Source organism: Strix uralensis, chromosome 2, assembly GCF_047716275.1.
Source record: "Strix uralensis isolate ZFMK-TIS-50842 chromosome 2, bStrUra1, whole genome shotgun sequence".
Lineage (NCBI taxonomy): Eukaryota > Metazoa > Chordata > Aves > Strigiformes > Strigidae > Strix > Strix uralensis.
Genome location: NC_133973.1, coordinates 129,113,788 through 129,126,345, shown reverse-complemented (window position 1 = coordinate 129,126,345; position 12,558 = coordinate 129,113,788). Strand labels below are relative to the sequence as shown.

Sequence of the window (12,558 nt, the reverse complement as noted above, 5' to 3'; positions counted from 1 at the left end):
TATTTTCAGTCAGCTCTTTCCCCTTCTCAATTGAGAGCACTGAAATGTTTTGCATAAAACAGTTTGTGACAGCTAATGATCCACAACTATGCTATGACAAACAGAGTTAAGTTAAACTTGCATTCTAGATTGCTTGGTTCTTAAAAGAAAATATATATGCACATGGAGCTTCAATTTTGCATATATGTTGCTGCACAAATCTCTCAGAGGATACAGGGTTTTCCCCACATCTTTCTACATCTAAAGGATTTGTACTTGTTTCTTCAAAGTTTCTTAGATTTCAGGTCTGAACTCTGCTGAAGTTAGCAGCAAAATTGACTGGTTCACTCTGTGTTGTCGGTACTTGAACTTGAGGCCTTTGCAAACAGAACAGAAGTGTCTTTATTTTGCACTAGAAGTTACGGGGGCATTGTACTGAAACTCTAAACAAAAATAGCCTCTGTCTCAAGGAATTTATGACCCACATTTGAGATTAATGTGCAGTCCTAAATATTTCAAGATATTGGCCTTGTTTGATACTATGTGGGTGTGTCCACACAAGTCTTTGTAGGATCTGAGCCCAAACATGTAGTGCACAGTAAGAATTCCTGTCCTCTTTCTTCCCATTTTCACTATGGTTGCAATGAAATCTAGATCTGATACTTGCATTTTCAGTGACATGATTACTCTTCTAACACGATTGTTGTTTTTTATAAGCAGCTACCAGCCTTTACCCCATTGCCACTGTTCTTACCATTTGGAAAAAATCCCAAATGACAGAAAAATGCCCTTTACTTATAATTGACGTTTTATTGTCATGGAGCTCCACCTTGCACTGGTCTGCAAACTCTACAGTATAACCTGATATCACTGCAAGTCACATTAAAATAAAAATAAGAGACAAAATCCCAAACCACTACAAAAACCTACAAACATTCTTCTCTATAAACAGCTTGAGTTTCTTTTAAAGCAGGGTTGTTTTTTTTTTTAATCAAGTAATCAAAATTCTCTGAGACTCAGTTTTTCTGAGTGCTCAGTGCTGCTGGTGAGATACTTAGCTTCTAGCCTGCATTTTGAAATAAACCTTTGAGTGCTTCAAAACCAGTAATTTTCATGCTTAACGTACAATGCTACACAAACATTTAAAGTGCTTGTGTGGGCACTTCTGAAAGGCTCCTTCACTTGGCACTTTCCCATCTGATTTCAGCAATATGGGCAGGCCACATGTTTTTGCAGTGGAAAACAAGATAGATGTTATTTTAGATGAGAGAGTCAATTGCACACAACTGAAAGGAATGTGGAAGACCTGATTTCTATTTCTGGCCTTGTCCCCAGGAGAATTGTTCCTGGGTGACACTGGTAACTCACATCAGAGTCCCATGCTTCAGTTTCTCCTTCAGAACAAGAGAACTTCTTTTGTAAAGCCCTTCAACAGAAAGCCTTAACAGAAAATCACTCTGTGAAAGTTCTACACCTCTTTTTAGAATTAAAAATCTCTTTGCCTTTACAATGAAGACTGAGTGACAAATACATATGTCATGATTCTTCCCCTTGTTGAACACCAAGAAAGATGTTGCCTTTGTTTCTAATGTGAAATGAAATGGGTTTCTAGGCCACGATCCTGCTAGCTGCTCTTGTGCATGCTTAAATCTGGGATTCTCAGCGGATGCAGTGTCTGTGCATCCTCACTGCCAGAAGCCACAACTCACTACTTCCTCTAGTTAGACACAAATTATTTTACTCTGAAAAACTTCTTAAGACAGTTACAAATAAGATACAAGTTTTATTCCTGGGGTATTATTTATGAAATATTATCAGTTTCTTGGCTTGGATCTCAAGCTGTAGTAAATTGGCATGGATCCATTACTGATCCATTATCATTAAAATGAGTAGCAATTGGGAACCAGATGGCACAATGGTTTAGGGCACTAACTTTCTGCCTCCTATTTGTCTAGACTACTCCATGATGAGAATTGAATAACGCCATTTGGCTTTGTTTGAGCTAAACTTTCAGCAGCTTTTCAAAAATGACCTTCAAAAATAAGTATTTGAAAATACATATATATATAAAAAATAAGATCCTTCTTTTTTATGGGTTTTTGTGACATGAAAATGACCAGTATTTTTGTGCCTATACAAGAAGTCTACCTTAATTTACTACGAATATATGCCAAAGAAGGTTTTGTAAGTTTGTGACTGATGGAAAGTAAATGTATTTGGAAAACTCTGTTATTTCATTACACCTGTTAGGTCCTAACTTGATTTTTTTTCTCCAAAGTTCAACACTTTGTCACTCCATTTAAATAATAAGATAGTGCTCAATTTACATTGTCTCCCTATTTGACTACAAAGAAGTGTTGTTATTTCTCTATGTGCTCATTATAGAAACAGTTATCAAAATACTTTCTTAATTCCTGCCCATGTTTTTTTTTTTAAAAAAAAAAAAAAACCAACTTTGTAAAGGTCTTAAAAAGAAAAAATTAATTACTAGAGAGAGACCTTTTAAGTAAGCCTTACCCTTCAAAAAAGTTTTATTGAATTAATTTGTCCAAGAGAAGGATAAGTGTTTAAATGACCTCCAACCTCTTGTACAGAGGTGTCATTTCAGATGGTACAAGACTTCCTTATTTAGCAGAAAATGGTATAGTGAGATGGTAAAGAGTAGAAAGTGAAGTTAAAGAAATTAATGTTATACATACGTGAAGTAATTGACAACTGAAACAAGCTGATCTAAACGCTTGTGAATTTTCCAGTTCTTAACATCTCAATTTAAAGACTGGATATCTTTCTAAATTCATGCTCCGGTTGAACCAGAAGCTTGCTGCAGGGATTAACGGGTAATGCTCTATGGCTTATGTTAAGAAGGGACTCAAATTAGCTGGAACATAACAGCTCCTTCTGTTCTTAAAACCTATGAATCATCCAAGAACTTTTCTACCAAACCCACAGAAGATAAGAATGAAGACTGCAAATATTTCTGAAGGGGGAAAAAAATGAAGCAAATAATCCCTCTAAAAAACCCACATACATATTTGAGGATTTCAGCAATATCTTGAAAATATAAAGTACAGCTGAACTGTCACATCACTTGTATACAGAGAAATTTGCTAAAAAGATGTAATACCAGTAGCATTTCTGGCACATCCCTCTCAAGCACTGTTTTGTGCAGTGTCAGCCTCTCTCCTGCCTTTTTCACCCACCAACCTAATTCCTCACTCTTGCACTTCTTTTATCACTTCCCTTATCATTCTGGTTTTTTGTTGGTTTTTTTTTTCTTTTGACATTATCAGGCCCAGCTACAAGAGACACTTCTCCCTGGTGTTGCAAGGCTATTGCACACCCTTCCCTTGCACACACAGCACAGGCAGTCAGGAGTGGAGTGGAGTCAGCAGGAAAAGACCAAAAGACCCTGGTGGGACAGAGCAACCTAGGACCCTACTGCTAGCACCAACAGCCCTGTTACGTGCTGAGCCCTACAGCCCAATTAATGAGCGTACAGTATCTTCTTCAGGAGCAATCTTCTGTAGCCTGTGTCAGCACTTCAGCAGTTCCTGCATTTTATAAATGAATCCATGTAGTAAAACAGCAGGAATCTCATGGGTGAAGCAGGCAACGAAGAAAAGCATAAACTTGATACCCATGTGAGGAAAGCTCCTGCAAAAATGTGCTAAGAGTGAAACTCTGAAGTTTTTTATGAGATATAGGAGCTCTAATGCTCATTGGCAAAGCAATGAGTTGGATAAAACTCTTTGCAACAAGTTTAGTTTGTTGACAGGCTTGATCATGTTGGTGTAACTCACCTCAGTGACTTCAGCATGCTCATGGAGTGAGGGAGAGAAGGAACAAGCTACAAGTATGTCTGTGATTTGGTTTGCATATAGAGACTCTTTCCTGGAGGGTACACTCAGAGGCAGCTATGTATCCCAACCTATTTGGTTGCTCACAGCTGCAGGTTTATTCTTAGTTTCAGGAATGTGAATCCTCACGGACATGGTGATGGCTTCATGTCAGCTAGAAAACAAATTTTTTCCTCAAAACATTTCTCTCTGTGGATGGGTGGGTTTCCCGATGAGGTAGATGAGAGGGGTCTAGTGTCTTCTGATTTCTGAACCGTGCATTTCATCCTCTGACAGTCACTTGAGGTATCAAAAGGACTTGTCTGGATTAGACTGGTTTTACTAGTTCAGCAACCTGTAATTACGTGCAGTGCAATATGTTTCATTAAGAAGCTCTACTGTAGGCATTTATAGGAGAAAATAATTCCATATTCCTTCCCTGATAACTATAATTTTTCCAAAACAGTTACATTGTCAGGTGAATGAAGCATAACATAAAACCAAGCTCCTTCTGCTCTGCAACCTTGTAAAGAAAAGTGAGAGGATGCATACTGCAGTTTGGGCTGACTGGATGAATACTGTACTGATGTGCTGACATAGTCTGCATCTCAACCCAAAGGCCACGATCAGAACCAGTGCTCATGATGCCACGCTACTTGTGGACACACAGTGATAAGTCAAGGAAGTCAAGGTGACGTGCCGTGTGGCTTTAAAAACCTTAATCTTTGTAAACTCAGGTCTCTATAATCTCCTCCATGTGCCAGAGTAGGTATTTGCTCCTTGGCTAAACCAAGACCAGCAGAATAAACTCAGGCAAACACAAGGGCCATAAAAAGATCCTGCATTTCTCCCTTCATCAGCCAGGAGTGCAAAGCATGTTTCTTTGAAATATTTACCCCAGCAAATCCAGAACAATTTGCATGCATATTCTAGAAAACTTCTTTCAGCCATTCCAGTGCACAGGCATCTTCTCTGAGAACAAACATGTACCCAAAATTATCCTGCTGTTCCCTGGGAAAGAGTTGAGGTCTTAATATAACAAATGTACAAGAACATAATTCAGGCCGGAACATCAAGGTTTCTGTTTCTTTCAAAAATTGATGGATTATAGTTTCCTTATTTAACCTTTAATATTTATTACTATGTCTCTGAATATCCTGAGAGATGCTGAATATCTTCCTATCCAATCTCCTTTCTTTGGACATATGTCTCTTAAACATGTGCAAACTTTTGTCCTTTCTACCTACTAAGCCCTGCTTAGGCAAGCTATTCAGCTAAGTCATTACTAAAATTTCTCTTCTATTTTTAACCTTGTATATTCTTAGCATTTCTTTAAGCATTACAAGCTCCAGCTTACGCCTCATGACAATGTCTCATTAAAATGACCTTACTGCTCAGATCTTTATGCCATACAACCAGCCATTGCTCAGCTGAAGTCAATGAAGGAACACTGATTTATGAGATCTGTCTGTTCGTTATCTTCATTTCTGTTAACTGACCTTTCAATGAAAACGAGCATAGGGAAGGGAAAAAACAGACATGGGAATAAGACAAAATACATTATGAAGATGAACAGGTTTTCTACCTTGCTGAACACAAGTATTTCACTTGAAAGAAAACCCCTAGGGAAATTAGGACATGTCAATAGTCTTCAACTAGTTTCTAAGTGAACTATAATAAATGATAAATTTCTGTAACAAGCAAGCAAATTTGCACCAATTAATGATGCTATAAACAGAAATATACTGCTTTTAAGAACATATGCAAGCTTCTCTTTCAGTTAGGTGCCAAAGTTTGGCTGATTTTCTATATTAGAGGAATCAGTCAATCTTGCCAAGTAGCATGGCTGAAACCATGTATCATTGTGACGCAAGGCTGCTATAACTTCAGACAGCAATAGAGTTCCATACTGCAAGCTATTTGTTGTATGATCTTCAAAGAGCTGAAGCATCCATTGAACAGAAGACAACAGGCACTCATTCACCCATTAATCTGACAACGTGTAATATTACTAGTAGACTGTACTTGCCAAGAATGCTAGCAATAAATTGAATGTAAGGAGATGGAAAATCAGACACATTAGGAATGATTTATAAAGAAATAAGTCTGTTCTTTGAGGCAGGATGATAAACTAGTTTCTCAGACCAGTCTAACAGTGTCTGTACCATAAGTGAAAACATCTAAGCCAAGCAAAGCGTTCTACTGACATGGAAAAATCACTGTTCCAGTGCTCCAAAGGGTGAGGAGAAGAGTCATAATTCATGGAAGTCCTAGTGAAACAAGTAGACCAGTCCATCTACATAAGGTGCTTCTCACAGTTTCATATATTGTACTTCACAGCATTCCAGTAAAACAGTGACAATGGATAATGGAGTCAATAAATTCAGGGGGATAAAATCTTGTCTCCCTTGAAGTCAATGCAAAATGTCACTATTTTCACAATCAGGATTTCAGCCTTGAATGTTTTTATTTCCAAGTATTCACAGTGAGGAGGTGACTGGTTTTCAGCACTCAGGCCCTCTATTTGTTGCCTGCTCTTAAAAAAAATTCGTATTATCGGATTTTAAGAGGTGTATTTAATACTTAGCTCCACTGGCTTCTTACGCATTTCAGGAATCTGGTAAGAATAATAATTAAAATAAATAACTTTCCATAATCATTGCTGGATTGACTCCAGACGTTCTTTCTTCCTTCTCCCTTTGCCCATTCTGCACTTGCCTTCTTTCATTGCTCACTCAGGCCATGGTTAATGAGAGGGTTGTTTCTTCTTCTTCTTTCTTCCCTTCACTGCCTCTTTTTAAGACTTAGCTGAAAGTGACTGTTTCTTTTAACCAATATAATAATGAGAACCATTTATTGTTTCATTCAGGTATGTCATTGTGGAGAAGAGGTTTTGTCCAGGATACTCAATACATGCAAGACTGCCTAAACACGTACCACTACTCTTTTGGTTTGCCTGTACATATATCCCTAAAAAGGGCAGAAAAAACCTTTTTTCTAGTGCTTGCAAGCTTCCAGAGGGGAGGTTGTTAAAATCCAAGGGAATATGTCACCATAAATGATGGAATCCTACAAGACAGAGTAGGGGTTAGCCTGACAAAACATCTGCCTATGTCAACACAGTGTCAAGTGAAACAAAACTCCACCACACACTGATCCAGGCAACTTAAAATCTGCACTCTGCCACCACCTCGCCACTGACAGCAGGGCACACTTGCAAAGCACGTCTGCTTCTCCCTGACACCACTGAAAGACTGCAAAGCTCAGTGTAAGTGTGGCTCCCTAACAGCTCTGCCTTAGGACTTCACACCAAAAAGCATGTACAGTGCTATAAATGCTTCATCCTCCCTCGCTGCAAATAGATAAAAATTTTATTTCTCCCAAGAAGACAATCTTACTTACTTGGGATAGCGCCTCTGCTGAAAGATGGGCAGAATCTCTGTATCTTGATTTGAATGTAGAAGCAGTAAATCCCGAAATCTTTCTGTCAGAACAAAGAAAAAAAAAAAGAAGAAAAGAAAAAAAAAAAAACCCAGACTGTGACTCTGCATTATAAGTTCAGGCCACAAGTAAGCAAGCAGTAAAATCAGTGAATTATATTGTCCAGCACTATTTACCAGAGGAAAAAGCTAAGTGTATAGGCAATAAAATCTATATATTCATACAAAACTGCTGGTAAGACTAGAAATCACTGTTTCTTGTAAACCCTTTTAATAATATTTTAAAATGTTATTTTTTTTATCCAGTATTGAATTCTAGTAGTGCTTACAAATTTCTGAGCTCTGCACACAGGTCTTCTGGGTATCACACACAGACAGCCATAAACAGTCCCTGCCTTGAAGAGCTTAGTCTAAACAGAAAGCAGGAGCAACTAAGAGTTCACTAGTCACTCAAGGATCACAGTAGTCTAAACAAACATAGACTAATTAATTAATCTAAATTAAATTGCAGTACAAGTCCTTCAGTAACTTGAAGTCTTCAGCTACAGGTTTTATCCTTCATTTGTTAAACCACAGTTTGTAGCCTGTGTTGTATGTAGTAGCTGTACCATGGGTGTCTCTAAACTAGCTATTTTTTCCATGTAAGTTTTTCATTCTGGGAACTGAACCTGAGGATAAGTATAGTCCTTTCTCCCAATATACCCCTATGTATCTTAAAAATCCTCTAACACTGGGTTTACAGATAAGGAAATCAAGGGACAGAAAATCAGTGGAGGAAAAAATCTGAAACTCCCAGCTCCAAAAAGGAACCATAGCAGATTTCTTACTTCTTACAGGTTAGTATATGATGGTTTTCTTAACATTCAGTTTTATGTAGTGTTTTGTCATCATAACTAAACTCCATTAATTTGGATACAATTCTGCTATGTAGCTTTTAAAATGGAAAAAGAAAACCCAAACCCCTACTTCATAAAGTTATAATACTTTGAAGAAAGCATAATAAATTCAGAAGAAAAACTCCCTTGTTCAGGGCTCAGTTTTAAAGGTCAGTTGTCTCAGATGGCCTGATCTACTCTTTCATCAGCTGGCTAAGATGTATTACAAACATCTCAGAGGACATATCAGGATCTGCCAGTGAAGAAACAAGGACTGATACTTCATTCCTTTATTTCTACACCTCTTCTGATTCAATTTTGAAAGAAATGAGCACTTGTACCTCCAAATTCTTACCATATCTTCAAAATGTAACTAAGCTTTCGCTGTACCTAACCAGAACAGAGACTGGATGTGGCAACAATAAATGCAATGCTGTAAAGATGGAAGTGAAACTCAATGAGCCTGCTCATTGTCTTGACAAAAAGCTTGCCATTATAGCTACTTCTTGACCTCTTCTTGAATTTTTAGAAAGATGCGGAGATTTACTTTTTTCTTAGTTCTCTGGTATATGGCAATGTGCTATATGTGGGCATGCCCTGTTATCCTTAAAGATGATATGATATGACCTTCAAAAGCCACTGGACAAGAACTGAAAGGCTTTGGGAAGCTTTCACTGGTGCAAAATATCCAACCGCATATGTATCAGAGCAAGAACATTAGCTTCCACCCCTACTTCAGGATTCTCCCAAAGCAACTGAAGCTACTGGTGCATTCCTAGGAACCCTTTATAAAAAGGGTTTGTATGAACAACAACAGCCTTTGCGTGTGCCTGGTGAAGGAAGGAAAAGAAGTCTTCAATGACAAACATTGAACGATAGCATTTCCTTTCATGACTTGAGGGTTTTGCCCTCTAGAACATGATGCCATGATTAAGGATTTGGTTTTGGTGTAGTTCGATTTATTTATTTTTTAGGGTCTATAACCAGGTGCAACAGCAATGCAAAGTATGGGGAGACATATTCATTTCAATACCACGCAACACCACATCACATGTTAAGTGAGAGAGGCTGGTTTGGCAGACCTTGCAAAGGGCCTGTGACTCCCTGGGAGAGACAAAACACATCTCAGTGAGGATGGACACAGACATGTTCCACTCCATTGTTCTGCCCAAGATGGATGGCACCCAGGCAGAGAGCCATATTCCATCTCTATCTCCGACTATGCGACTCTTTTTCTTGTGCTGCTGCCCTTTCCCATTGATCCAGGCCACCTGGCTGCACTCCAGGACTCAATTCAACAAGCCACAATTTTGAAATTATTTTGAATAGTAATGTGCCAGGGCTGGACAATACTGGAGTGAAAGCAGCCAAGTTATGGCATCTGAAATTGGCCTAAACAGCTTCCCTACTGGATCTTGTTTTAGTTAAAGTCAACTTTTATTTTTTTCCCCACATTATGGCAAATTTCCCAGGCAGATGTGTTTTCTTTTCACCATATGACTTTACTCATTTTTCCATGGCAACACTTATGCTATATGGTAGTGTTCCACCTCATCTCAAATACATCCTGCAACTTCCTCCAGCACATGTAGCCTCCACACCCTGTAAATCCTCTTAAGAGAAATGGCATACTGAACAGAAGCCTTTAGGATTAATTTGTCCCATAGGACCATTATGTACATGCTTCACCCTTCAGGTCTATGATATTCTCATATTACACATATGTGTGCACAGTACAAAAGTCACACTGGTGCAAATGACACTATTGCCTTTAAGGATTATTGAGCAAGGTGATGAGAGAGGTGATGAGAGCTTTGGCAGCTACTGACAGAACACAGGTACTTTTGGTGCTCTGACAAAAGTGAGTATCAGAAGCCTAACACTTGACAAGCGAAGGCTTTTCAATTTGCAAGAAAAAATCACAATGATACTTTCCAAGGGGGAAGAATTTTTTTCAAAATACTAAGATTTTCTTCTAATCCATGCTACAACAAGAAATAAAAGATTGAGAACTGATGAACCTATTAATTAGAGCATTTTTACATTATTTTGATTTGCAATCACTAGTTGATCAATAGAACCAAATCAAGTCACAGACAATCTTATCATTATTTGGATCATTTTAGAGAGACATCTCCCAAAATTGAGTCTTTTCCATCATTTCCTACAGTTTAGTACCTAAAATGTGATGCTTTTGTCTACGTGTTGGTCTGGTTTGTTAACAAAACATGAATAGCATTTACTCAACGAAGTTTTAAAAGGTTTACTTCTGAAAATCTGCAATTATCTTCTCTGTCTCTCATTCTATCCATGCAATTCGCATTAGTTTAAGGCAGTATTAGCTAGTCCCCTAATGATTTTTTACACTGTTCTGAGATCAATTAATTACACCATTGATTGTTTTGTCACTCTGTTGAGTGTGACACTACAGACACCATCTCACTGACTCTCTCATAAGTCTACCCACAGGTCGAAGTTCTCACTGACATCAAGAATGGCCACATCTTGTGCTCAAACTTATCTTTTTAACATGCTGAGTGTCTCCAGTTCCTCCTGGCTTCCATTTTGAGCATACAGTTTCTTCCAAATCCTTGATAAGTGAGAAGTCCTCAGCTACATTAAGGCAGTCTCAGTGGGACCATATATGTTTAGCTAAATGTGTAGCATAGTTACCTGTGATGACTAGAGGCTGGTTGTAATAACACAATCTTATGCCCTGTCCTCCTAAATCAGGAAGGTTGTAGACTATGAAGAGAGAAAGTTTGCCATTGAAAGCTTTAGAGATTTAATCTGTCCTCTTACATATACCTCTCTTCCTTGTCTTTCATCTAATTCCTATTCCCTCTTTTCCACCCTTTGTTCATCCTCCCCACTCCCAGCTCAACATATTCAGAAGTCAGCTACTGGAATCTCAGTATAAATGCCCACTAACATCTTTATGATACCCGTTATGACAAACCAGTTACCAATTTACAAGGACAGAAGGATGCATTTCAAGGGGAATTTTCCCTTTGAAATATTTAGATGCATGTCATTGCTGTTTTCAAGCAGAATGGGGTTGTGCTCAGTATGGCAAGTAAATGGTAATGACAGAAAAATGTGAGCAAGAATGGGCGTATGGTCTGAAGCCCATTCAAACTGGCTACACAGTCAAGTTTCCTTTTTTCCAGGATACACTATTAGAGAGATGGAAAGAAAGGCAAAGGGAAATTTTATTATAACATTTTAATATCTGGGGCTCTCAAAGCAAAGAAAAATAATTTGTATGGAAGGTCCCTATGAATTAAAACACATTACTATTCACATTCTGCAGAGACACTGTGGCACAGCAGCACTGGCCTTGGTTTTTGTCACATCCCGGAAGCCCTTACTGCTTTAGCACTTCAAAGATGATGCCAAAAGTCACACGCTGCAGTTGGGTCAGGTTTGACCTTAAATGTCATGTCTTGTGGTTCTTCTTTCCTTGCTCCTTCTTGTTACAAAATACTTTACAGAAAATAACAGCAAAGTCACTCTGCTGAATTCCAAGGGTCTTGAAAAATCAGATTCCTGCTCTTTCTGAGTTTGATGGGTCTGTACCTATGAGGCCACAGCAGTATATAACTGAAGTCTGAGATTTTGTTTTGTTTATCCCAACCACCTTTTACCCATCAGCTTCAGACCACTCTGAATCTCTAATAGAAACAGGTAGAATTGCACAGAATCAACTCAATTAAGAACACTGTAAAACTGATGGTAATTGGTTTTTATGGGATAAGAATTTTTTATATCCATTTTATGGATTATTTTTTAAATCAGAGTTCATAAGGACAAACAGAAATGTGATTAGAAACCAGAGAATGGGAGATCAGAATAGCCTCACTGGTTATAAAGTACAGAACATTGTGGTCTAAAAGCCTAGCTGTCTACCAAAAAGTCTGTCCATAGTGACACTCTCATGCATTTGGATATTTTGCAGTCATGTTTCTGTAATTACCTGTAGCACTTCTGCATTAACTGAGACACGAATCTCATTTCCATCTATCACCACATAGACTCTTTCAAGCCCTGCAATTTCAAACTAAAAAAATCTGCCTAGTTTTATGCAAAATGGAGTGGTCTGGAGAACCTTCCATGCCATGAATAGCTCCTCATCACCTTGCAATAATTAAAAAATAAAAATAAAAATTGCCAGCTTTCTTAAAACTGCCAAAGGCGTTTAAAAGAACCTTTAAAACCCACTAATCTGACTTTCATGCTCTGTATATTTGGGAATGCTGTCATAAGTAGTTCCTCACTACCTTGTAAAAAGAAAAGGCATTTAGGAAGAAGTCTTTGCCAGTTAAGGGCTACAAAACTATGATGAGCAATAAGATTGCATAAAACTGAAATGTCCAATACTTTAGTTTGGCGTGGCTTATTAATGGCCAAAGTTTCTGAAGTTAAGGA

General features: G+C 38.1%; 1 protein-coding gene across 3 annotated transcripts in view; it reads right to left on the bottom strand.

Annotated features, from left to right (window-relative positions):
• NOX4 (NADPH oxidase 4) overlaps positions 1-12,558 on the bottom strand; it is a 106,901-nt gene that overhangs the window by 28,484 nt on the left and 65,859 nt on the right. For all 3 annotated transcript variants that reach the window (XM_074861057.1, XM_074861058.1, XM_074861059.1), the window contains one exon: positions 7,218-7,299. In XM_074861057.1, the coding sequence (XP_074717158.1) occupies positions 7,218-7,299 (82 nt within the window). The remainder of the gene's footprint in view (positions 1-7,217; positions 7,300-12,558) is intronic.